At 37.6% G+C, this 26894-nt stretch overlaps 2 protein-coding genes across 2 annotated transcripts in view; one reads left to right on the top strand and one right to left on the bottom strand.

Moving 5' to 3' along the window:
- Positions 1 to 8752: 8752 nt before the first annotated feature.
- Positions 8753 to 19831, bottom strand: LOC125673924 (uncharacterized). Its single transcript, XM_048910886.2, has 4 exons — positions 19201 to 19831; positions 10051 to 10362; positions 9475 to 9789; positions 8753 to 9113 (listed from the first exon to the last, which is right to left on the bottom strand). Exons 1-4 carry the CDS (start codon positions 19511 to 19513, stop codon positions 8950 to 8952), a joined length of 1104 nt encoding a protein of 367 aa, XP_048766843.1. The 5' UTR covers positions 19514 to 19831; the 3' UTR covers positions 8753 to 8949.
- A 3972-nt stretch (positions 19832 to 23803) lies between these two features.
- LOC125673915 (tyrosine 3-monooxygenase-like) overlaps positions 23804 to 26894 on the top strand; it is a 28978-nt gene continuing 25887 nt past the window's right edge. The window contains exon 1 of the mRNA XM_056161042.1: positions 23804 to 24117. Coding sequence (XP_056017017.1) covers positions 24025 to 24117 — 93 coding nt within the window. The 5' untranslated portion in view covers positions 23804 to 24024. The remainder of the gene's footprint in view (positions 24118 to 26894) is intronic.

The following is a 26894-nucleotide window of genomic DNA, read 5'->3' on the forward strand; positions in this document are numbered from 1 at the left end:
TCCCACCCCGGGGATCCTGGTCAGGGCCGTAAATTACATGGAGGCGGAGGAGGCAGCTGCCTCCTCCAACTTTTGAGCCAAAAAAAATTAAAATTTAAAGTTCATTAGAATTTATGTTGTTTCCAATAACTAAGAACATGATACCTCCCTTAAAAAGCATTCCAAATCTTTCTTTTAGAATGAGTTAGTCAAGTAACATCTTAGAAGGCCCTAGAATCAAGAATTTTGCACGAAACGTGTTCAGTGTGCACAAAATGTGCTCAGCGTCTGGGGGCCTGGGCGGCCCCCAGACCCCCGCCTAATTTCCTGCCTTCTCCAAATTGAAGGTTAATTTACGGCCCTGCTGGTTAGAATAGGCCCTCAGCACCCCTTGCTTGTCGTAAGAGGCGATGGTTACACATTTTGGAACTACTTCGTAATATGCGTATGAATGTAGGGCATTCACGTGGTGGTTTTTTTTTAGTGTAAACAGGGAAAGAAAAATATCACATATACTATAAATACTGATTGAAAATGTCACACGCTTTATTACTATGGTTACACACTACACTACGTGCACTACAAGTACTGTACCATGATAGATATCACATTTGTACATAATACATTACAAACACTATGAGTCACTAGGGTTACAGATGGTACATTTCCTTCACCCACAGTATAAGTACTAATCGCTTCATGTCGCATTTCCTGAATCATACAGACACCACTTCAACACCACTTCTATAACTGACAATCCCTTCTAACAATAAACACAGTGTTAAAGCCGTACTTAACACAGCGTTTAGAGAGTTGTAGCTACAGGACTGTTTATATTGGTAACTGGTCGTGGAAGATGTAATTAACAAAGTCATTGGTGCTGTAATTAACACTGTGGTGATAAGTATAGAATTTTTTTCACTTGATGATCTTTGTCGCTTACGAAGAGGTTGTCTCTGATGTCCACACATAAACCGAAAGGACGGCCCACACCACAATCATCAATGTAGCGGAGGAACTGTTCTTCCTGTTCTGGGATGTGGATGCGATCATTATAACAGTCTGCTTTCATGGTTGTGATTCTGGCTGTCTGTAGTGATGCCGGCTGCATAAAACGATTTCTTGGTATCAGAGGGATGGCCAGTGTTTTCCTGACTGATTGACCATATCTACTGCTCTAGTTCCACAGTCAGCCACACAGATATTCCGGTTCCTGTTCTCACTGATATATGTAATGTTACCAGGTGAAACGAGAGGGCGATCCTGACCCTGATCATCAAACTTAAAGCTTTGTTTCTCTGTGGAGATGGAGTAACGCACGACTTTGGATTAGGTGTCATCATCACTGATCATGGTAACTAGGAGATCGTTAACCGCGGTACAGCAAACATTCCAGGGTTTCCACCCCTGCATTGTGATCACGTTCTATTTATTCTTCACTAGGTTTAGTGTTCTTCTTTGACGGTCAATCTAAACAAGATTTCCGTCCCGTGTCACTGCTATGTCCCGTGGTATGTACCCAGACTCGGTTTGGACTGACACTGATCATGGTAACTAGGAGGTCGTTAGCCGCGGTACAGCAAACATTCCAGGGTATCCACCCCTGTAGTGTGATCAAAGTCTCTATCTATTTATCCTTCACTAGGTTTAGTGTTCTTCTTTGACGGTCAATATAAACAAAATCTCCGTCCCGTGTCACTGCTATGTCCTGTGGTATGTACCCAGACTCGGTTTGGACTGACGTTAGTAGTTTGCCTTGGAGATTGAGGAGCTTCCTGGTTTCGTTATACCCGCGTGTCCAAATTTGATCTTCACTCAGACATCTAACACTGAATGGTGTATATCCAATGTCTATGGTGACGGTAAGTCACGGTTCAGCAAGTAATGGTTTGACAGGAAGCGACGATGCAGCTTCTGCTGATCTCATTGTGTCGCCATCTTCTTCTGTAATGGATAATGATGACATTTCTTTGAGCTGATCTTTGTTTATTTTTATACATAAATTGTATAATTCAATGTTCAATAAATGTGTGCTATAAAGGCATGTAGCATGATTGATTGATTGAATATTATTTAACGTCTTTCTCGAGAATATTTCACTCATATGGAGACATCACCACTGCCGTTGAAGGGCTGCAAAATTTCGGCCTATGCTCGGCGCTTATGGCCTTTGAGCAGGGAGGGATCTTCATCTTACCACACCTACTGTGACACGGGACGTCGGTTTTTGCGGTCTCATCCGAAGGACCGCCCCATTTAGTCAACTTCTACGACAACCAAGGGGTACTGAGGACCTATTCTAACCCGGATCCCGGGGGAGGGGTACTGAGGACCTATTCTAACCCGGATCCAGTGGGGGGTGGGGTACTGAGGACCTATTCTAACCCGGATCCGGGGGGAGGGGTACTGAGGACCTATTCTAACCCGGATCCCGGGGGAGGGGTACTGAGGACCTATTCTAACCCGGATCCCGGGGGAGGGGTACTGAGGACCTATTCTAACCCGGATCCCGGGGGAGGGGTACTGAGGACCTATTCTAACCCGGATCCCGGGGGAGGGGTACTGAGGACCTATTCTAACCCGGATCCCGGGGGAGGGGTACTGAGGACCTATTCTAACCCGGATCCCGGGGGAGGGGTACTGAGGACCTATTCTAACCCGGATCCCGGGGGAGGGGTACTGAGGACCTATTCTAACCCGGATCCCCAGCAATCCTCAACTAATGTCCTTGACTATTACCACGATATAAAACAGGTTAATTCATTTCAAGATTCCATGGGGATCCGGGTTAGAAAAGGTCCTCAGTACCCCTTGCTTGTCGTAAGAGGCGATTAAATGGGGGTGGTCCTTCAGATTAGACTGCAAAAATCAAGGCCCCGTGTCACAACAGGTGTGGCACGATAAATATCCCTCCATGCTCAAAGGCTGCAAGCGCCGAGCATAGCTAGGCCTAAATTTTGCAGCTCAGTATGAGTGAAAAATTCTCGAGTGGAACGTTTAACAACATAGGATTAGACATTCTTTTTGAAGAATTTATCGATGTGTAAACTCTGGACACTTTACTCACAAACTGAATAAAAGCGCAAACTTTTATCTTAATGTCCGGAGTTTACGCATCGATAAATATTTCGAAAAGAATGTTTGATTTTTATAATTCCAATTCGTTCCTTGTAATGATCAATTTCAATTCGTTCCTTGTAATGATCAATTTCAATTCGTTCCTTGTAATCATCAATTTCAATTCGTTCCTTGTAATCATCAATTTCAATTCGTTCCCTGTAATCATCAATTTCAGGAGCTTGAGTAGTTTTCCCACACTATGTTATTCATTTTCAGGCGCTTTTGGATTTATTGATGTGTGAATTCTCATTTAGCTTAATTTTTGTTCAATTAAAACTGTTGTAATAAATAACATTGGAATTATTATATATGTTCAAATCAATCATTTCAAAGTTACAGGCAATTACATTACGGCTGTCCGCACTCTCAACTGCATGAACTCATGGTATCAATGTATGAGTTATATATTACATCATCCCACTCCAGGATGAAGCGAAGGGTGATCAATGTACAATGTACATAAATATATCTGATTAATAGATATAATCTTTTGAATAATTATTATTATATAAGATTTATAACAGTTCAATAACATTTAAATGTGTGTATGATTTTGTTTTACTTGTAAATCCAGCATGGTCTCCATGGTATATCAACTTTCAGTCTCGTCATATGATTTGAGCTTTTTTTCAATATACGATATGCAGATGACCCATGTTTGAATATCCTTAAAGTTCGTATTAATCTAATTGATAATAATGGCACATAGTCAGACTGCGTCATACAATATTTACATACATAGGATTGCAGTGTCATCATTCAACTGTTAGAAAAATGTATAAAACACTCGTGTAAATGATTTTTTTAAATATGAGTACATGATGCCCAAATGTACCCCGTGTACACAGCGTGTTTAACTCTTGTTGACGTGTTTAAATTTTAAAACATAAAGAATACAAGAAACCCCTTCTCTAAATTTCTCCATTTTCTAATCGCGTTGGCTCCGTGGTTCAATCATTCGTTTCGTAACTTCGTTGTTATCATATGGGCTACAGTTCCGCTTGTGCCATGGTCGCTTCAGACCCAAGTTAGCTAACGATTGCTATTTTCGCAAAACGCCAAACATTCAAAATTTAAAGTCTCAAATCTTTCAGATGAAGTGTTACAAACCGAAGTTCCGTGTCACGTCATGCGGAGACACGATGCGGAACCACCACTGATCAATATACAAACCATTGATTCCATTGTTGTAATTATGTCCTTTGAGAATTTATAAGCCAACATTCAAATGATGTGCATTAAATCTGTATTGATAAGTACTCATTTTCGTATTTCATTTCGACTTAATTTGTTCTTAAACACTCAGGATTCATGTATATCGTATACATGTTCATGTAACCATTTTCACACACCTATCGCTGAACATTGATGCATGAAACTCAAAATTTTATTATGATATGTTTACCCTAAAAAAAAGAGACTATATCGTTGTAGATAATTTCAATTGTACGGATAATGATCAAATAACATTTATTTTACACTCAAGGGGCAGCATGAAAACACATACATATACTGTATATACATATATAGGTAAAGAAAAAGAAGTGATTGCATAACACTTAGATAAATACAGTGTCTTCTATTGTTCAAAATAAATTTCCAAGTTATATTCAAAACAGATGGCTCTTCAGAAAACAATGTGTAAATGAATATTTGTTCATCCTTAAGTGTAGTAAAAGTATTTACTATTTTTCTATAATATCACAAAATGATTTTCTTTGTTTAACAAACTTTTCACATTTAATCAAAAATGAATGTTATCAACTAATGAACCGGAGTTGCATTAGAATACCAGAATATCTACCAACTTCAATGATATATGTATGAGTATCCGTAATTTACAAATAGATATAATGTGTTTCTTATTGCCCAACAATGCGTAGGTGGACAACCCTCTAAATCACAAGATCCCGAGGCGATCCGGGTTACAATAGGTCCTCAGTATCCCTTACTTATCGTTAGAATCGACTATATGAGACATTCCTTCGGATGAGACCGCAAAAACCGAGGTCCCTTGTCACAGCAGGTGTGGCACAATAAAGATCACTCCCTGCTCAAAGGCTGTAAGCGCCGAGCATAGGCCAAAATTTTGCAGCCCTTCACCGGCAGTGGTGACGTCTCCATTTGAGTGAAATATTCTCGAGCGGGACACAATCAATCAATCTAAATCACATAAAGTATGAAGTAACGTGTTCTGGTGACTTTTTCGGAATTTCTAGATCCACTAAAATGAAGTAGATCACTGTTGATTTTAAACCCAATCCCTTACACCAAATTTCCGGGGAGAGAGGAGTTATTCACCTTTCAAAGAGCATCAGGGTCTACCCCCAATCACATGCCTGTTGCATTTATTTAAAAAAATATATTAGACCATTCAGATACGCAAACATTTCTGTTGTTGAAAAAGCTTGAAACACAAAACCAAGATATTATTTTATTAAGCAGTGCGTTTGCCTATGTGAAGAATTACTACGTGTGCATGTACATACCGTTTTGTGTGAAAGCTTTGTCCAAGATGAAACGCTTGCGAGTGTGCTATGTCACTGGAGCGGATCCAAATGTCGTACATGTGTACTAATGGGTCTAGCCTGGACATGAATTTAACATCACTGTAGGACCATGTTGATTACAGAGGATTATGCTGATCTATCGAGATTAAATAGTGTATAATTGTGTACCCTTATCTGAATCGAGCAGTATTTCTGAACTATACAATCCATGCTATGTACATTACGTGAAAGGATTTTGTTTAGTTTTTTGTTCTTTGTAAAATTTATACTGAATTAAATTAAATTAAATTAAAACTTTCATACTGAAATGGTACAGATTAGAGTTTTCTGATCTTTTCAGGGATCTTATTGAGATTAAACATGCGTCAAATAAAGAATGTCCGTAAATACAAAGTGCCTGTGTCTGCTACGGAGGAGAATGCCCAAACCTTGTGTGTTGCGGGGTTAACCCTTCCCTCATTCAGGGGGGCCTGATGATAGTGCGGGTGGGGGTGGGGGGTGGTCACCGGTATAAATGTTTAACTCGAACTGCGTTAGGGAGAAATAAAATAAAAGCTATTTTTTCTTTCTTTTGCATCAATGCTAATCTATCAACGGGTGTACTGAATCCTTATCCGAGTTTTAAAAGTATGACGTTAATGTGGTATTGACATTGTATTCTATTTAATTATTCATTGTCGGTGTGTAGTAATAGTCTAACTGTATCGCGGTGATGAGCAGTGAGAACATATCTATGTAATGAATTGTTGTTTTGTGAAAGATGTAGTTTCATAACTGCAACCGTGTGTGCATACAAAAACATGCCGCGTTATGATAAGATAATTTGTTTGCACACTCCGTTGTAGTTATGAGACTACATCTATACTTATTTATAAATTAATAATTTTTGCCAATAAACACTGAAACACTTGCTCCAGAGTTACTACTTGCATTATTTACAGTGTTTCATATGTGCGGTGAAGTCCGTAAGGTATAATAGAATTTTACTTGATTAGTAAATATCGTAAAATTATTTTAAAAACTTACTTTCGTTTTCTATAAACTACCCTGATATAGCAAAATGAGAGTAAAGTGGCGGAAAAGCCATGGCAGTTTTCTTTTTTTAATGACAAAATAATACGATATGAAGTCAATTTGTTGTTTATCGATGCTTGATTTTGATCATTCAGAAAGGATTTTTTAAATAATTGTTTTGAATAAATGAAATATGACTGTTCGTTTTTCCAATCCGTGATTTAGTCTTGAATCAGCCTTATGGAAATGTCCAGAATGAAGCACCCAGAACAGGGCAACACCATAGGCGCTTATCAATCAGAACAGTGCTTGTTATACAGGTACTTATATTAGTATTGACTAGGTCCATATTATAATTTATGAAGATTTATAATTATATTACTTATAGAACAGGCCTACAGAGGAGTATTAGGATGCACAAAGTCCAAAATTACAGAAATAAATGACAAAGGAAAACAAAGAAAAAGAAAAACATTTGCACTGCATGATGAACAGAGTTAGCCGTCAAATCTATCAATGCATAAAATACACACAAAACACAAATTCATGTAGTGCATTACAAGCATGGTAGCTATGTTGCAGTAATCAAATCGCATGTTATACATGTACATACCTACATTGTACATGGATGTTGTTTTCTTATATTGAAATTTACAAATAAATATTGGCATAATGAAACGGCAAATTCAGGACCTTCATTTGACATAATCCATATAAGCATATCAGCATTATTAAGCAGTACTAGGTTTGGAAAAGTTTTAAAAATCGTATTTAAAATTCTCCTTTAGGATTATTATATAGCGGACATTAAAGTAGAAAATATTATTCATCCTTTGTTGAACTTGAGGTGCAGTGTTGACAGACTCTTTCACATTTAGGAAGAATTTATATTATTTTTACCATTGTTATTAATTTTTCTAAATACGATATTCATCTGATATTTTCGATGTTCTTAATTTTTTCCGTGATTATAGAGGTCACTGTTACGACTTTTTGTAATCATTTATTAACAGTTACTGATATGTACAACACAAAAAAGTTATTATTTTGGTTGAACGTGTTTTGTGATGACACAGATCCCTGAAAGTAAGTAATAAGTCGAAAATTGTCCATTATGTCAGATATTGAAAAGTCCGGGACTGTTCTGGGAAGTTTTGCGCCTTATAACTTTAAAGTTAAAAGCATTTTACCGAAAATAAATTGTACATACACTACCTGACAATGTCCAAGAAATCAGGCCATTGTTTACAATATAGTGGTTTTTCTGTTTGTCATTCATGTAGTGCCTTTGTTTTTGATTATTTGACGAGAAGAAGGACGTGTATTGATAATTTTGCCTATATACAACATCTGCGAGAAGTAAATCACAGTGGATTCTAAGAAAATCAGAAGTTTAATTGATTTAAAATTTAAAAAAAAAATCAAATTTAGAGTATAAAAAGTACGACTTTTAAACACTTTACACGGCCATACCTTACAATAAATCTAGAACTAGACTTTTAGTTTTGACATTATTGACAGTTACTTCTTCATTTAATGAAGAAAAAAATGGCAACCCCCCCCCCCCCCCAAAATATACAAATAAAAAACCAAACAAACAAAAAACAAAACATCCAAACAGAAATATTCATACCTTGGGATCAGTCATTCAAAAATTACTTTAAACACCACTCCGATTCTATGCACAACAATTCTGATGCTAAATTTCCCCGTGGACAATATCTACGTAGTCTTTGGTGATCAGGTCTTCCATCAGTCTGTTGGAAATCCATGGGCACGAATTTCGCTCCATTATAAGTTGACGTGTTTTGTATTCTTATGAGGCAAAATCTATTCAGTAGGTTCTACACAAGAATGAAATATTTCTTGCTGTCGTAAAGCTGTACGATTAAGTGTACACACAACAACAAAGTTTTACCTATCATCAATATTCAATTCCATCCATTTGTAGATTCGATATACCCTAGTGAATTCGAAACAAAAGGCACCACAGAGTATCTCCTGTCTTATTCATATTTGGATATTTCATTGAACACTGACGTTAACGCATACTAACGATTGAACTTTATGCTTCAGCTTCTCCAATGTCAACTTCCATGTTCTCATTTAAACACTATATTTCTTCTAATCAAGTGCGTTGTTGATTTCTTGCAATTTACTATAATGATTGTCAAATAAATACAAATACAGAGGCGTTTACAATTATTATCAACGGTTACTTACATTTTGACAAAATGATAAATGTTTATAATTTACATACAAATACAATTGTCATAAGAACCTAAACCAATATATACAAATGTATATACAGTATTGTAAAATTTCATCAGAACAAGCAATTGTCAGCACAAGTCTGGAAGACCTCGTCAAAGCACGTGCCGTCAGGACACTGGTGTATGGTGGGTGTGGCTCCATCACACGTGACGTAGTGAGTCTTTTTATAAGGATGACGCATTCCCCGGCTTATCATGTTCTGCTCACAGAGGGAAGCTGTACGCCAAAAAAAAAGAAGAAAAAAAAAAGAAGAAAAATATGTTCTAGCTTAGAAAATGCACTGTGGTTTGTGACAGCTGTATAGCTTCTCATAGAAAGTTTTACATCTACAGGTATATACATACAGTGTATCAGGAAAAAAGGCTAATCAAACGATTTGGGGGATGTTAAAATTAAAGTTGCGTCATTTATAATCAACATGTCTCAGTTCCACATCTAGATATGGAAGTAATTTTAGATTCATCAGCGAGGTAATGATAAACTATTGTATGCTCGACTCTGTTCGGCAGTATTATATGCACTATTTTCATTGTTTTAAAACATGAAAAATAAGATAACATACTATGGATATACTCACGTGAAATGACAAACACTTGGGTCTCGTCATAGTCCTGAGAATGTTTGAATTTACAACGAATCCTGGCTTGATTCCAGGCATCAGTAAACACGTGTGTGACGCTGATTGACTGCTTCCGGACACAGTTCCGGTCTCTGTCAAAAACTTTTGTATCCGGAAATTTAAACACTCGGAATAAAGTCTCATTTTGAAGTTTGATTTGGAATTCCATGTTCCCGTGTGGATACTTGGGACTTCCCTCGCAATTGAACTCGGTGGTTTTATAACCAATGACGTCACCTATCTTAGACAGGTCAGGTTTGCCAGTTGAGGGCGCTGTGGAGAAATAGAGTTCTTCTTTTAATGGTTATTTCAACCAGTATAAGAATCTAGGTAAATCTTGTATAGAGGTGTAGATTATGAATAGCATTGCTATCATTGACGAGTAAATTATTGCTGAAGTTCCCCATTTATCATGTTCGTCTAGACATATTGAACCACTCCATTTGAAGAGTTTAGAGCAGAGAACGCTTTCATTGATATGATACTGTTTTAGTATCATTATTGTTCTGTGTTTGAATTTCGAGAGATACTTACATTTTACAACGACTGCGATGTTCTGTGGTTGTTCCCGTCCGTCAATCACGCACCTGTACAGCCCCTCGTCACTACAGCGGAGGGAGGCAAATGAAATGTTAATTTCCGCGAGATTCTCACGGATTGTGGGTGTGATGCTGAGGTATTTCTGGTTGAAACGAGTCTGGACACGCCCATCAGGAGACACGTGGACCACCGTCTGTCCGTTCCGTTCGATGTTGAAATAAGTCCAATTCTTATGATTGGTAACTGAACAGCTGATCTGTTTTCCGCCCTCCCCAACCTCGCCCGTAGCATTCTGTACTTTAATCTCTGTCCAGTAAATAGAAATAATTGTGAAATGAAAGAACAGAGAAAGAAAGAAAACAACGTTTTAGTAAATACATTTTAAACATTGTATCAGATGTGGATTCTAAAAATTCCAAACAACTCATAGTAAATTTTAAATCACTAAACTTTTCCTGAAATCAGCAACATCAAGATGTATGCCATTTCAATACTTTAAATGACAATTTCTCACGATAAATTATAGACTAGGCATTATGACATCACATTCAGCTAGATTTTTTTCAGTGGAGATGGAACACGGGGAAAAGGTTCGTATCTTGTCAATCTCATTAAAATCAGTTTCTCGATCCGCTCCTTTATTTCTTTTAATTTGTCGCTACTCAAAAGAATAAAGGAGCGGATCGAGGAGCTGATTTTAATCAGATTGGTATCTTGTGATCAGTCATCCCAAAAATACTTTATTAAACACCATTCTGATTCTACCCAGAAGTATTCTGAAGTTAATATTACAAAGATACTGGAGTTTCTCATTGATACATATATGTAGTATCTCCGTAGTCTTTTGTGATCAGGTCTTCTAACGATTTGTTGGAATTTCCATGGGCACGAATTGTGCCCCTTAGCTGACATGTTTTTATATTCTTGTGAAACAGAAACTATTTAAATGCTTCTACAGAGGGAATGTCATCGTCATTTGTACTTCTACATAAAAAAAACACATGTCGGCTGTCAAAATATATGTTACGCTGAGGAGTACCAAGATCGTGATCTTAATTAAATTTTTTGACAACGCATTTCCAATTTCGCACCGATCGGTGCTAATGCACTCTAGTCGTCTAAGTGCACCGCAGTAATTGGGGATATTATATTCAAAGGACAAAAAATGGTTCTAATGGAGTGGGGAATAATATAGGATTATATTGTACCGGTATGTAAACAAATGCAACTTGCGTGTAGACCAACTAGGATTTTCAATTATACGATGTATGTGCAATACTTGTTTGATTTCCTGATGACTATCATTGACCTCTTAAAGTTGAATTGGTTCTTTCAAATTAGATAATAATTAACTGAATACTTCCTTGCAGAGCAGATAAATTTGATATTAGCTAATTAGTGTATATCACAAAACAAGGTCTTTGTCAAGAAGAGTAACTCTAAAAGAAGAAACGAAGATTTTCTGGATAAATCTGTATTTTGATAAGAAGGATGGCTTCATAGCAAAAACACACCTCAACGGTGGTAAAATATCCGCACACAAGATTTTACGCGAATCTCATTTGTAAATTCAGTTGACTTAAGGAGGAATAACCCATCGTCTTTATGGCTGACTTACTACAATAAACGCATCCCTGTCATCTATTCGCTTAGCCTATTACTCAGTGAACGGACGTATCCGACTGCTGACTTGTAAAGTGTAGGTTTAAATTCAGCCGAAGTTGGTATCTTTTTTGTTTTGCAAGTTACTTTCTATCAAAAGTTGAATCTATATTTTTCACAAAACGAAGCCATTTTGAATGTTTTTATTATACATATCCTCCTTTTTTCATCTACGTCCATTTTTTCCTGGTGTGCTACCATCCTTAAAAACTTGACGAGTCCAGTGAAAGCTAACAAATACTGACCACAGAGAATCGAATTTGACAGGTCCCATTGAATTATTGTCTACCTAAAACTCGAACCCAGGTGACAAATGTCGGCTATTTCCTAAGGACGTTTCTCCAGGAATATTTAAAAAATATCACCTGTAATCGAAATCAAAGTAGAATAAAAAAAAAATAAAAAAAAGGGATTTTTCATTTATCTTACTATTGCTTCGGAATTTTGTTTCAGGTAGGCATATTGTTATAATGATAATCTGGAGATTTCACTTTCTATCTTAAGTCTGGGCACTTATTTAAAACACTCTGTATCAATGAATTTTAATATGAGATCTAGAGCGATTTTAATATAAAATCTTTTGGCTTGTTTCTCAATCTTTTATAATGCATTGTTTGTAAACATGAATAACAACTTTTAAAATTCTGAATAAAAATATTGTTTGAATTAAGCTGAATTCTAATTCATAGGCGTATCACATGTTTTCATTTTGACGTATTAGAAAAAAACATCTTTATGTGTTATATCTACATAAATATGATGAGTTTGTGTCGGTACGGGGGTTTGTACCTTTGTAAGAATATCATTTATATTTCACTTTACAAAAAAGTTCCAAGGGAATTAAGGCACCACATTCTATTTTATCAGCATATGGATGAATATATGAATATAATACATGTACATTAAGTTTTTCTTTACTAAACAAGAATGAAGTTGCCCATTTCATTATTTGGGGAAAGTACTTTACACGTAAATAGAATTTGAAAATACTTGAATTGACATTAAAACTGTGCGTGAACCAGTACATATATTTAGATTATGCACTACTTACTGATAAAATATAAACGGACAAATCTGAAGTGTTCTCATTCATTTAATGGAGTTACCGCATTATCGAGATTCCTCATATGAACCAAGGAAAGATAACTCTTCTGAGCTTACATGCATTTTCAAAGAGCTTGCATGCATTCCCCAAATTAGTTATACTTTTCGATACACACACTGACAAATGCAACTCGATCATGAAAACACACACGTGAATCTCGCTAGGAATTGATCATCACTTTCATTTATTACCTAGAGTAAATAAAAGACCAAATTATGAAGGTAGTGTACTTAATTAACCTAATGAGTTAGCCCCCTTCAAGGTTTGGCGAACACACCGCGACACACCACAAGACTCACACGCAAATATTATATAATTATATAGATATATTCACAACGTTTTCACCTTCAATATTTTACCATTAGAAAAAATAGAATTTTCTCGTGAATGTGAAATAATGTGCATATGAACCTTGATGAATATAGCACGACTATTTTAACGAGTGGAAATGTTCCGACAGAAATGAAAGTAAAATGTAAATTCATTTGAGGGCATGAGCAGTAACGTTCCACACCACCTTACTTTTCATGAAGTGCTCAGACCATTTATAGCAAAAATAAAATTGGAAGCTCAAGTTATTGATATAAAGATGTCCATGGGCCTTATCGCTTACCCGAACTACTGTATTTCCCATTCATAATTCTAAAACCCAATCGCAGTGGTAGATCTAGAGGGAGGGTGTTACGGTTTTCTAACAACACCCCTCTCCCCGATTGAATATTCTTAATTAGAATGGACATTTTTGTTTTTTTGCCATTTTACGTCTTCAAACCTTCCTTCGAAATAAAGGACACCACAGAGTCGTCCACTTCTGCTTCATACTTAGATATTTTATTGAAAGTAGACATTAACGGCAAACTGACAACTCAACTGTATGACAAACGGAATGATTTCAGCTTCTCCATCGTCAACTTCTCATATTTGTGTAGCAATATTCCATTATCACCTGCATATGGTGTTTATATATCTCAACTGATTCGATACGCAAGAGCTTGTTCTGCGTATAGTCAGTTTTCAAATCGAGGTAAGCTACTGACAAACAAGTTGATGGTACAGGGATTTCAACAGTCTCGATTGAAGTCAGCATTTCGCAAATTCTATGGTCGTTATAACGATCTAGTTAGTCAATACAACCTCGCATTGGGTCAAATGCTGTCTGACGTGTTTCATACCGATTGTTAAGCCGTTCTTGGCACACTGATTTTGTCTGCGGATAACTCCGTTTACCTGATCAGGATATAGGGCTCACGGCGGGTGTGACCGGTCAACAGGGGATGCTTACTCCTCCTAGGCACCTGATCCCACCTCTGGTGTGTCCAGGGGTCCGTGTTTGCCCGACTGTCTATTGTTTATTGCTTGTAGGAGTTAAGAGATTGATCACTGTTCGTTATCTTCACCTTGCATGATGGAAAATGTGCACACTTTGGTTGCAACACCCCTTTAATTTTTTCCGATCTAAATCTGAAATTGTGGCCCCGCTTCATTGTAAACCCACTTCGAAGTAGCTAACAAAATTTAATGTGCCTTACATGAAGATTTTGATTTGAGTAAAATGTATATTTTTCTTGTACTTCAGAAAAATTTTGAAGATCGTATTACTTATGTGCAGTGATATACCAAGTATAATTTGGTAAACTTTTCTCGAGTAGCAAAAGATTTGGTGTCGAGCGAAGCGAGGGACCAAATCGAGTGGCGAGAGAAAAGTTTAACCAGCATTTACATTGTAGCTTGGTTGGTACAATTTTGTATTGGTTGGGGTTTCATAAGTGCCATCAAGGGGAATATTTACCTGTATTTAATGACCAGGGGCCAGTTTCACAAAACTAACTTACGACTAAGATATAATTTTTTCCTAAGTTCATTCCTTATCCGTTTCACAAAAAGTGTCGTATCTTAGGATTTCCATAAGTTTTTTCGTAACTTTACGACAGGTAAGTAGGTGTCTTAAGTCCAAACTAAATATGGCGGCGGCCTTTATTTTGCTGTGTCATCGTCAACTCAGACGAGAAAAACAATTCAGAGATGGAAAGAATCCTTTAGATTATATGAACGACATGGAGATTGTTTCAAAATTTAAATTACCACTTCATTTGATCATCGACTTATGCCAAATGATGGAAAACGATTTGAAAAGACACACTCGTAGGTCCCAACCATTGCCAACATCGTTAAAAGTCATGGCTGCCCTCAGGTTTTATGCCACGGGGAATTTCCAGTTGGTGACTGCTGATCTCCACGGAATCAGTAAGTCCAACGTTTCCAGAATAGTTAGAGATGTTTCTTCTTTACTTTCAAACATGAGCCCTAACTACGTCAAGATGTCTGAGGAGATGCAGAGGGCTAAGTGGAACTTGAAGGTTCCTTATCGAAAGTATCAACCCCACCCGAAATCCCAGAAACGCACGTGTTTCCAATTATAGCTTGGATTTTATCCTCTATTTGAGTGATTTCTACTTCTCTGGGCAGGGGGCCACCGCCAGTTTTTCGCTGTTCTCGTCTATTCAACGCCATCTCTCTTTTCGTATTGCTCGTTAAGCAGCTCCATTTTTTTTAGATCATCAACTGTCCTTTCTTGGGAGGTATTAACTACGTTTACCTTTGCTGTAATTTCTTCCCATTGTCTTTTTTTAGCTGAATTTGTCACGCTGGAGTACTGTTTGGATATAACACTTCTTTTCTTTTTTCTACCTCCTCAGTTAAGATTTATATTTCTGCCGTTGAGATATTTTGATTTCTTTTTGACTGCGACATGTTTACATTTCGAGCACGGCATGGGTTGTGGGGCTCGATTTATTCGTTGAATTGGATAGTGAGTTGAACAATAAAATCATTGAAACATGACAGACCGTCAATTATTGGAAATGTGTTGAATTTCTACATGTAGTTGCAATATCGGGCTGAAACAGGTGACAGCCCCCCCCCCCCCACCCCCCCCACCCCCCCATGCCTTTTCTATATATTAATTTTAAAAATGATCTTGAAATAAACATTTACATGTCCGAGTAACTTTTATAATATTTTACGTTAAGGCAATGGAATAATTTCAGGCTATGGGATTGCAGATTTTATGCATTAATATTTCATTCGGCGGTGGTCGTTATAATTGAGTTTTTACAATGGAATAGGTTTAAGTCTATAGAATTGCACGAGTACGCGGAAACGCGGTATTGGCCGACATCAACTTTTAACGTTTCTCGTTGAGGCAGTGATATGTTTCAGTCTATAAGATTACATATTGATATATCCATTTATTAGTATATTTTTCGCCCGGCGGTGGCCGTAATAATTTTTAATTTTGTGACAATGGAATGGATATTGAATCAGTTTTTCAATGAAAGGCAAGAGGCCTAATTGAATGGGAGTCTACCTTTACTTATCTGCTTACTACGTGACAATGGAATAGGTTTAGCCTACATGATTGCAAATTTTATGCATTACTATATTTTGGCGGTGGCTGTGATAATTGATATTTGTGGTAATGGGATATATTCAAGTCTATAGGATTGCACGAGTTTTCGCGGCATTTGCCGACGTTAACTTTTAAAATGTCACGTTGAGGCAATATAATAGGTTTCAGCTTATATGATTGCATATTGCTATATTTATTTAGTAATTTAGTAGTATATATATTTCACCGGGGGGGGGGGGGGGGGGTAATTAAGATTTTCAAATGATGTGACAATGAAATGGATATCACACGAGTTTTCACGGCAGTGGCCTAATTTAATGCATGGGATTTGTGATAAGAAGACCCCATATGATTTTATTTACAATGCTTTAACATATTTGCAGGCCCCCCTTTTTTTTACGGTAGTGTGAATTTCGGAAGTGGTCTCAAATTTGAAAACTAATTAGGCTTATATTCTGGTAGAACAGACAGCTGGACGTATACTTATTTTGTAGAAGGTTGGGAGGAAAAAGAAGAAAAATAATAGGTGTATCTAGTTATATATTAAGGATGAATATTCCGAAAATCTCTGGTGCTGGTGTTATAGAGCCAGACCCCCCCCCCCTCTCCATAGTGAGACTTCCCCCCACGGAAGACTGGCTCTAGAGTGAGCCTTCCCCCTGCGGAAGTCTGGCTCTAGAGTGGGCCTTCTCCCCGGAAGTCTGGTTCTAGAGTGAGCCTTCCCCCCAGCAGACTTGCTATAGAATAAAACTTACCCCCAGGGGGAAAACTCACTCTAGAGCCATAACACCCTCTTGAAGTCTCGCCCTAGAGGGACATCTCCTGCGTAAACTATGAAATAAATTTTAGTTTATCGGACAGGGAATTACCTACCTACCTACCTATCTGAAGTTGTACTAGTTTAAAAGCATATATAACCGATATTTGTACGGAGATGAGAAGTAACATAAATTCGAAATTTTCTCATCTCTCTCTCTCTCTCTCTCTCTCTCTCTCTCTCTCTCTCTCTCTCTCTCTCTCTTCCCCCGGAAGTCTGACTCTAGAGTGAGTCTTCCCCCCGGCAGTCCGCTCTAGAGCGAGCCTTCCTTCCAGCAGACTTACTCTATAATAAACCTTATCCCCAGGGGGAAGACTCACTCTAGAACCATAATATCTTCTTGAAGTCTCGCTCACGAGGGACACCCCCTCTTCCCCGGAAGAAAATCCTCCGTATTGATCCGTGTAGATACCGTGTACCACCGTGTATCAACCGAGAGGTCCGTGTATCAACCGAGAAGTCCGTGTATCAACCGAGAAGTCCGTGTAGCCACCGAAGTAACTGTGGAAAGTCCGGGGTCATCCGTGTACGAAACTTCTCAGCTGAGGAACACGAATGTCTACGGTCTGTACACGAATTGTTCCCGGTAACTACACGGACAGACACAATAAACGCAGGGAAGAAAGACCGTGATAATCCGTGTATCTCCGTGAAACAATCGAGGATGGACCGGCAGAAACCGTGATCTTCCGTACGCTCCGTGATCATGCCGGCATCGACCGGGATTTTTTTTCCGGGACATACGGGTAGCTACGTATACCGTGCTTATCCGTAGAGAAACCGGCGCTTTCCGTGTCTGTATCGTGACAAGACCGTGTTGACACCGGCATTACGACGTCACAGAAACCAAAAGACGTCGGATCACCCCGGATGACTAGAATTTTGCATTTGGCGTCGACCGGCTCCTGCTCCGTGAAAAGGGGTTTATAGTAGTTTACCAGGAATAAATGAAGGGGGGAAATCCTGCTAAGGGGGAAAGTCTGACTCTATTCTACATGGGGAAGGCTCACTCTAGAGCCAGGATTCCGGGGGAAGTCTCATTGTAGGGGAAGACTCACTCTACAACACCGGTCTTTTTATGGTTCAGGTGGAGAGAATTGACAAAGTTGATTTGAATAGATTGAAGACGAGCCACTTGTTAACCAAGTATTGTTATTTGAAAATGATTGAACAGCGTTATTACATTATAGGGATATGTTAACATTTACTTACTCATGCATTTGTATTAAATCTCGATATAACCTGAAGGAATTAACGGCCGAGTTTGAAGGTTCTACAGGAGAGAATTCGGGGGATGTCTTAAGACTAATTGGGCGAGAGGAGGACTTTGACAGTTTAGTGCTACCTATGCATTTAATGATTGCATATGCAAATTTCGTGGGAGCACCAAAAAGGAAAACCTTAACTCCAACTTCCAATGCTGAGGCCAATACAACGCTAGAGTACTTACTGATGGTCAGACAGCTACACCCACCAGGACTATTAATATTTGTTGATGTGACATTTAGAAACTCTCATAATGGTGCTAATTTTTACTCGAAAGCATTCATTCATTGTATTTATGAGAATTCTGATTTACATATATGTGGGCTTACAAATGAAGTTGTTCGGTTTAGCCGAGGATAAGAAAATTGCAAATGTTGTAGCTGATTGGATAAAAGTAAGAGAAAATAAGGGTCTGGGACAGTCGATGAAAAAGGAAAACAAGGGTCTGGGACAGTCGATGAAAAAGAAAAATGGGGAGTAAATCAATTTAGGAGCTTGGGAGATATGACAGGGATGCAATCAAATACACAACTGATGGGGCAACCACATTTTCATTCTTCACCTTACATGTATCTCATGCCGTTTCTGGGTACCCTCCAAGGTATTGGGCTTCCTCATTCTTCTAGTTGAGACATGGATGTTCCTTCACGTAGAGGAAAATGTTTGTTTTGTAAAGACCAGGGGCACTTTATTATTCTTAAATTTATTTGAATTAAAGATATATTTCATTCAATATATTTTCGCAACAATTCAAACACGCATTGAAAAAATATTACCGTGGCCCGACCCGGACCCAGGTGTCAGAATGAAAGCAAACTTGAATGAAATTTCACTGACCTAAACTTTGAGTTTCTCTGATGCAGATTTACGTACATGTGTACTCACCCGACTTCTCTTCCTTGATTTCCCCCAGTCTGAACGCCAGCTCCCGGAGTTTGTCCTTCAAAAGGTCATTCGTCTGAATGATCCGGCGGAGCTCGGCTCGTAATCTCACGTTCACTGACGTCAGAATCTTAAGGCGCATGTCCCTGTGAATACCCCTGATCTCCATGTCGGAGAACTCTGTTTTCAACTCGGAAAGGTTCTCCCGGATTTGCTTACATTGGTTAATTTCCGTCAAAAGTCCTTCCATGACTTCAAAAGACTGGGACGCGACAAGGCCGAAAATCAAGGGCCCCAGAAACAGCACGTGCATCATGGCCGTGGATCTGTCTAATTCATGAAATTAAGAAACAATGTAACAAAAATTTCAAAGTTCCTGATCTGGTAATTAAGGGCATGGTGGAAGTGGAAATGAATAAACTACTAAGATTTTGTTATAATACACATCATTATGACATTCGTGAATCAGTAATGAATCGATTAATTTACATATGATTTTTGTATTGTCAAGAGAAAAGCTGTACTAAGTGATTTCACATAGGTATTCAATCAAAAGCGATGTTTTTGAATATATTAAATTTTATGTTGACACGTATGGCCCGATTTCATCTTTTTTCTTTGCATGTTTATGAATTAATTGCCATTTGTAGGGGGGATTTTGGTTTATTAGATTTATTCACATGAGAGAAAGATATATATACCATACGTAATTCCGATCCACCTTTTTCTGTTTGTATTTTTTAATGATTGATTTGCTCTCTAGCACTGACGGTTAAGGTATCTGAAAATCATGGATTTTAATGTGAACACAGTTGTTTAAGCTTTCAGAGTTTCTTACATACAATTAAGCTCTTTTGTAACCAGCGGTCAAAGTAACCCTGTTTTTCTTAAACTGTGTCCAGCAGCCAACCAAATTTTCTGTACACCCCCTCTCTATCTCTGATTTATCTGCAGATAAAATAGCAACCTCGCTTTCATATCCACTATTGTACTTTACGATGACTGAGTAATTCAAAAAGGCATACATCGCCTTAATGAGAGAAAAGATTTGTAATATTTGCTTGTTCTTTTAACCAATAAAGATATCTTGTGAAATGAAACCTGTACGTACATTACGTGCAATACGATATTTAGATAACGTCATTAATTATTGAGAGTGATGTACAAAATAAAAGTACATAGAAACATTCCGACTGCACCAAGAAATTAAAACAAATCAAGATAGATAAATTATATTTAAACATGCTGTAATTTTAAAAGTGCATGTAGTTGATGAAAGTAGTGAAATAGTCGATGAAGGTACGAAATACAACAACCGAATTAAAACTTATGTTTGTTAAGTGATATTTTTCAGTTCTCGTTTTAATGAATTAATTCCATAAATTATACATAATCTGTCGAATACATCAATCTGCATGCACATTTCGTTGCACTGGTTTTTTGGTTTGTTTTTTTTTTAAATAGAATAATATTTAGATTGTGTTATCAACTTTTATTTAAACGCTTTTACACTCCTTCAGATAAAAAATTGAAGAAGAAGAAAAATAGTAAAGTGTGTAAAATTAGATTTTTTTTTTTTTTTACATATCGATTCTTAGGCCGTACTTTTAAAATTCATTTGGAGTACGGACTCAAGATCAAGATGTACAGGGCACACGGCGGGCGGACCGGTGAACTGTGTATGCTTACTCCTCCTCAGCACTTGATCCCACCTTTGATATACCCAGGGGTCTATGCATGCCCTTCCCTTATTTTGGTATCTTTTACGAGATTGATCCTTGTTGATGTGCACTTGTTCAGAACCACGTTTAACAAAAGCACTTACGACTACGACCAAAATCTTGGTTTTGAAATTCGTTTAATTCTTTACGTTGATTAATTTTTTTTTTTTTGTGAATAAGAATTTAGTTAGGTAATTTCATGTATGTATAATATAACAAAAATTAATTAAGCTGAAGATTTTTTTTCTTTAGAACTATGTGACATTTTTAGTCTTATAGTCGTACTTGTATTTTTCTTATTGTAAAGCAGTACTCCACCTCTGGTGTGTCCAGGGATCCGTGACCGTACCCCACCTCTGATGTGTCCAGGGGTCCGTGACCGTGGCCGTACCCCAACTCCGATGTGTCAAGGGGTCTGTGACCGTACCCCACCTCTGATATGTCAAGGGGTCTGTGACCGTGACCGTACCCCACCTCTGATATGTCAAGGGGTCTGTGACTGTGACCGTACCCCACCTCTGATGTGTCAAGGGGTCTGTGACCGTGACCGTACCCCACCTCTGATATGTCAAGGGGTCTGTGACCGTGACCGTACCCCACCTCTGATATGTCAAGGGGTCTGTGACCGTGACCGTACCCCACCTCTGATATGTCAAGGGGTCTGTGACCGTGACCGTACCCCACCTCTGATATGTCAAGGGGTCTGTGACCGTGACCGTACCCCACCTCTGATATGTCAAGGGGTCTGTGACCGTGACCGTACCCCACCTCTGGTGTGTCCAGGGGTCCGTGACCTTCCCTCACCTCTGGTGTGTCTAGGGGTCAGTGACCGTGCATTTCCCCACCTCTGGTGTGTCCAGGGGCTCGTGACCGCCCTGTTCTTAATTTTGGATTCTTTATGTAGGATATGGGATTGATCACTGCTCGCTAACTTCACCTTTATTGTTCATTAGTTTTTTTTTTATAGACAGAAATAGCAAATAGATTATTTAAACACTGGACAGATTAATCCCAGTATTATATTTATATTCAATGGAGGCTTTTAGTCGATGCTACCGACATGTAACTATATAATTCGCGACTAACTGTTGTTTATTATTCATTATGAAAACATATTACAATTCATGACTTTTTCTCAAAGCATGAGAAGGATTTTTCCAATCCAATTTAATTCAATTTATTCTCACATTGCACAAAACAACATTGAGAAGATATACATGTATACACAATGTTAAACAAAGAATTCAGTTGATGCTATGCATGAAAGAGTGTACAGTTTATAATTTTTAACCTGGAAGGGTACATGTAACTCTCTTGTGAATTATATCTATGAATTTAGAAAGATTACTCATAACAGATAACTTTTTACATGAAAACAAGTTAAAAGAATTTTATGACATTTGGTCTGTTTGTGTATTTAGAAGGTAAATGAATTTGTCTACTCTCCCTAAGAGCTGAACAAGTCATGACATAGTGAAACTCATCCCCAACCTCATTTTCACATAAATTACAAGTTGATTATTTTTTTTCTGGGGGTGGGAGGTGGGGGTGGTGTGGGAGTGGGGGTGGATCTTCAATGAAATTCTAGTTAGGAAGAGAGACAACGCTTAAAACCTGACGCGTCTTCGACACGCTTGGATGGCATGTAAATGTAAAAGAACAAAAAATCGAGATTTCCCTATTTCGCCCATGTTACACTGTAACAAAACCGAGGTTACGTTTGAATTAATTAAACAATGGTATTAGGATATCTGAAGCACGAATTTAATTATTGAGGTTGACCATTGGAGATACCCAATATGATAATATATTGTGAACAGGGAAATTTAAAATAGAATTTATAAAAATTTCGAAATTAAATCTACAACTGTGCACCTTCAATATTCGGCATTTTATCGTAAAACCAGCTACCTGTCCGGATAAGCTCTACAACCAGCCATCTGTCCGGATAAGCTCCACACATCAACCCCGTTCTAGTGAACATTTCATGATATTGATCTTCCTTTTTCTGATGATTTCCTATAAAATGAGAGAGAGAGAGAGAGAGAGAGAGAGAGAGAGAGAGAGAGAGAGAGAGAGAGAGAGCTTTAGTTAGAATTACTAAAGACTAGATTAAAGTGTGGGTGATTGTTATCTTTTCGTCTGTATTGTTATTTATTTGCTTTAATGGACTTGGCATAACACCCAACGCCCGCATTGATTTCTTATAGCGACCGATTACAGAACATATTTGTCAACAAATCAAGCTCGAAAAGTTAATCAAAGGTAGAACACAATAAATAAAAAATCTCCCCCGGATTACTGCACTACAAGTCCAAAAAGCTGATAGCGCTGTAATTCAGAAGTTCATTTGATGCCTTTTGAGCAAATCTCCCGCCGGAGCGCGACAGAAAAGATCGCGCCAAATTTCATTTAGCAGACGATCGTTGTATAAAAAGTTAATATCGACTTTATTAAGTGTCGTTTGTAAACCCAAGCGCCCAAAGTCAATGAACATCAATTCAGTGGTAACTGACGCTTTTAAATGTTTCAACATCTTTGATACAAATATTGTTAAATCTAGCTAAGTGCTAGATCCCTATCCCGCGTCATGGCTCTTCAGCGTAGGAGGAAAAAAAGGGTCGTGCTTGTGTTTGTCTTACATTTAAAATATTTATTGATACATTATTCTTTCAATAGAAAAATTCAATAAAGTAAATCAAAACATGTACAATAACGAATATGCCTGACTTTACACAAAATACACACCGGTTTTAAAGATGCACAAATATAAGCTGTTTGCATCGTGTTTGAGTCGCTTCCTGCGGGGGGATCGATTTGGCTTTATATACTGTGGGAATGGGGTTTCCTGGTCTTTACTGATTGTAGAGAGCCTGCAGCGCATCAGGACCGGGGATCAATCAACGAAGCATCGAATTATCGCCAAAAATCACCGTTTAAAGAAAACCTACAGCAACTACCAGAAAGGAGGAGGGACAGATTGAGGAGAAATTTACGACATCGAACGGGAACAGTTTTCGGCTAGAAACTTTATATTTTGGTGGATTCGACTGTACGTAACAATTAATTTAATTTGTGCCGTGAACGCTGATTTAGTGATATAGGTATGTTTGCCACGGAAAGCGCCATGATATCGCCGACGCAAGATCCAGCCGCTGTCAAACGGCGACTCGCGTTCCAAAAGAGTTACAGTCAGGAGGTGAGCTGCCGTAAAATGAAGGTTTCGTTTCTATTTCTTCTTTTTGATTTAATTATATAGATTTCTCAAAGGTTTTATTCCAATTAAATCTTTTCATTTTTTCCCCAACAGTATATATTTTCTGATGATTATTACATATACAAAATACTTTATTGTCTCACTAATTTAGATATACTTTAATTTGAAATAATTACTTTTATAGAATATAATAAAAGAAAAGAAAAAAACCCAGTAATTTGCTAAGAAATAATTTCTTATCGTTTGTTTAGTTACGCAATAAAATACGTTCGAATTAAATCATTCTTATAAATTATAAAATACTTGTTTCAAGTTGGGCGAGATCGGGATCAATCATTTAATAATTTGTATAGATATAAAATCAAACGATGGCTAAAACACGAGAGTGAATCAGTTTGATGAAGGGGTTGGGACTGTTCATTATATTGTATTTCGTATCAAATGTAAAATACATGCACTTATGTAACCTTTCAACAACAACAAAAATCATTTCTAAATATGAATTCTTTGACTAGCAAGTTTAGGATAGGAAGATTCATAAAATATTTATAACATTTTATCAAAGCTCCGAGATATGTTTATGGCATGTAATGCCCAGCTGAATCATGGACGGTATAGAATCAGAAAATAAATCCAAATTAACCCAAGTTCTGCATTATACTGTATTATTAAAATCTTTTATGGAATGAAACACTATTTTTAACATTTATCTTTCCGCTGTTTTTTTTTTTTATTTGAATTTGATAGAGTGATATCGATGCTTTTTTCTGAAATGTCAGCTGAAATATTTAGATATAGGTGTTATCGCAGTTCTGAGTACTGGGAATATGATGATTTCTATTCAATTAATCGTCATAGATATCCTCGACAACAACTTCGTTATCTCTCTCCTCCATTCCCTCTCTCTTCCTCCGACTCCTCCCCTCTCTCTTTCCTTCCGACTCATATCTCCCCCCCTCTCTCTCTTTCCCCCCCTCTCTCTCTCTCTTCATACAGTACTCAACCGATTACCGAAGCCGATTGCTGTTTTCCAAAACTTACGTAATATCTCTTTCTGAACAAATACAAACACATTAACACAAATCAATCACGGCAACACGGAGAACAATGTGCTTAATTCTCTGTCGTTCTGTATCGGAAAAACTTTTAAATTCAAATAAAAAAAAGCAGACGGCACTGCATTGTCCTTTCTGCCGTATTTTATCAAATAAAGAAATAAAATGTCGTATTACTATGGAGGGTATTCACGTTTCAAAATTTATTTGATAAAATGTAATATGTCAGAAAGGATGCTTATAATTAGGAAGCTTAGTGTATATGATTAGGCGTAATTCATATCGTTGTTTCAGTATTACAGCATTAATTTTTTTCGATGACGGTAAAAATCATTTTTAAAAATCTCAGAAAAATAATGGTAATATCAATAGCTCACGCACTGTGCATGCTATGCTTTTAACATAAACTGGAAAGTAGCACATTGATACGCTAAGTTGCGGAAATTAGTATCATATTAGTATATCATACCGCTAGTGTTAATATATTGATAAAATGTACAGTGGGATATGATATATTAGTATACTATTATTAATATATCATATGAATCTACAAAGATATTTAGTGACCTCTACATATATTTTGTGACCTCTATATGACATTTAGTGACCTCTATAGACATTTACTGACCTCTATATATATGACATTTAATGACCTAAAATATAAACACATTTAGTGGCCTCTTTTAAAACATCTAGAGTCTATGATGATATTTTGGGCGTGTTCTAGTATTGTTTGTTTCACTAGAGACAGAAATCACCTAGAACGGAGAGGGAGGGGTGTGCAGGGGCGGGGTGTGCAGGTGCGGGGCAGGATGTGCAGGGGGGCGGGGTATGCAGGAGCGGGGCAGGATGTGCAGGTACGGGGTATGAAGGAGCGGGATATGATATGCAGGTGGAGGGGTATGCAAGAGCGGGACAGGTGGTGCATGGGGGGGGGGGGTATGCAGGGGCGGGGTAGGTTATGCAGGGGGAGGGGTATGCAGTGGTGGGGCAGGGTGTACAGGGGCGGGGTATGCAGGGACGGGGCAGGATGTGCATGGGGCAGGGTGTGCAGGAGTAAGCAATTAAAGATTGTGTGATACGAGATTTTCAGGATATGTACATGATAAGTGAATTATTCACAATGTTTAAGGTCGTATTACATTGTAGAGTTTTTTTTACTATAGCGTAAAATAAAATAGTATGAACTAGCAAATTTGATGACAAATTTCATAGCATCTCTTTTCATGTCGGCATCGACAATTCTGCAATTAAGATGTTTAGACATTTTAAGGAGGTACTCTACAAAGTCATAATGGCTGACTTCCTTTTAAAACATGGATGAAAATATGAATATCAGCAATATTTGTCTATTCATTAAAAAAAAGTATCGCCTAGCTGAGTAGTTCAGTAGGTTAGCACGTCGACTGCTGAACTGCAGATGATGTGTTCGAGTCCAGCACGGGTTTTAATTCTTTTTCAGATTGCTTTCAACTAAAACTGCATTTTTTGACTAAATAAAGTAAATCTGAAAGTTTTTAATTTCACAATATTGTTGTACATATCCTCCACTTTTCATCCACATCAAATTTCTCTGGTGTAGCATACCTCTTTAAGCCTTAAATATCTTGGTACTATAAAAGGATGAAGTCTTAATTTAAAGGGACTGATTCACGATTTTACCCAAACTTTTTGTTTTTCACTTTTGATGATCAGAATCTACTG

Source organism: Ostrea edulis, chromosome 3 (genome assembly GCF_947568905.1).
Source record: "Ostrea edulis chromosome 3, xbOstEdul1.1, whole genome shotgun sequence".
In the NCBI taxonomy this organism is placed as follows: Eukaryota; Metazoa; Mollusca; class Bivalvia; order Ostreida; family Ostreidae; genus Ostrea; species Ostrea edulis.

Bases quoted from the DNA above. Each gene is read 5' to 3' on its own strand.
- LOC125673924 (XM_048910886.2), bottom strand. From the start codon at position 19,513: ATGATGCACGTGCTGTTTCTGGGGCCCTTGATTTTCGGCCTTGTCGCG. The intron at 10,363-19,200 runs GTGAGTACACAT...TTTACTGGACAG, and splicing joins AATCAAGGAAGAGAAGTCGG to AGATTAAAGTACAGAATGCT. The intron at 9,114-9,474 runs GTGAGTATATCC...TTTGGCGTACAG, and splicing joins CCAAGTGTTTGTCATTTCAC to CTTCCCTCTGTGAGCAGAAC.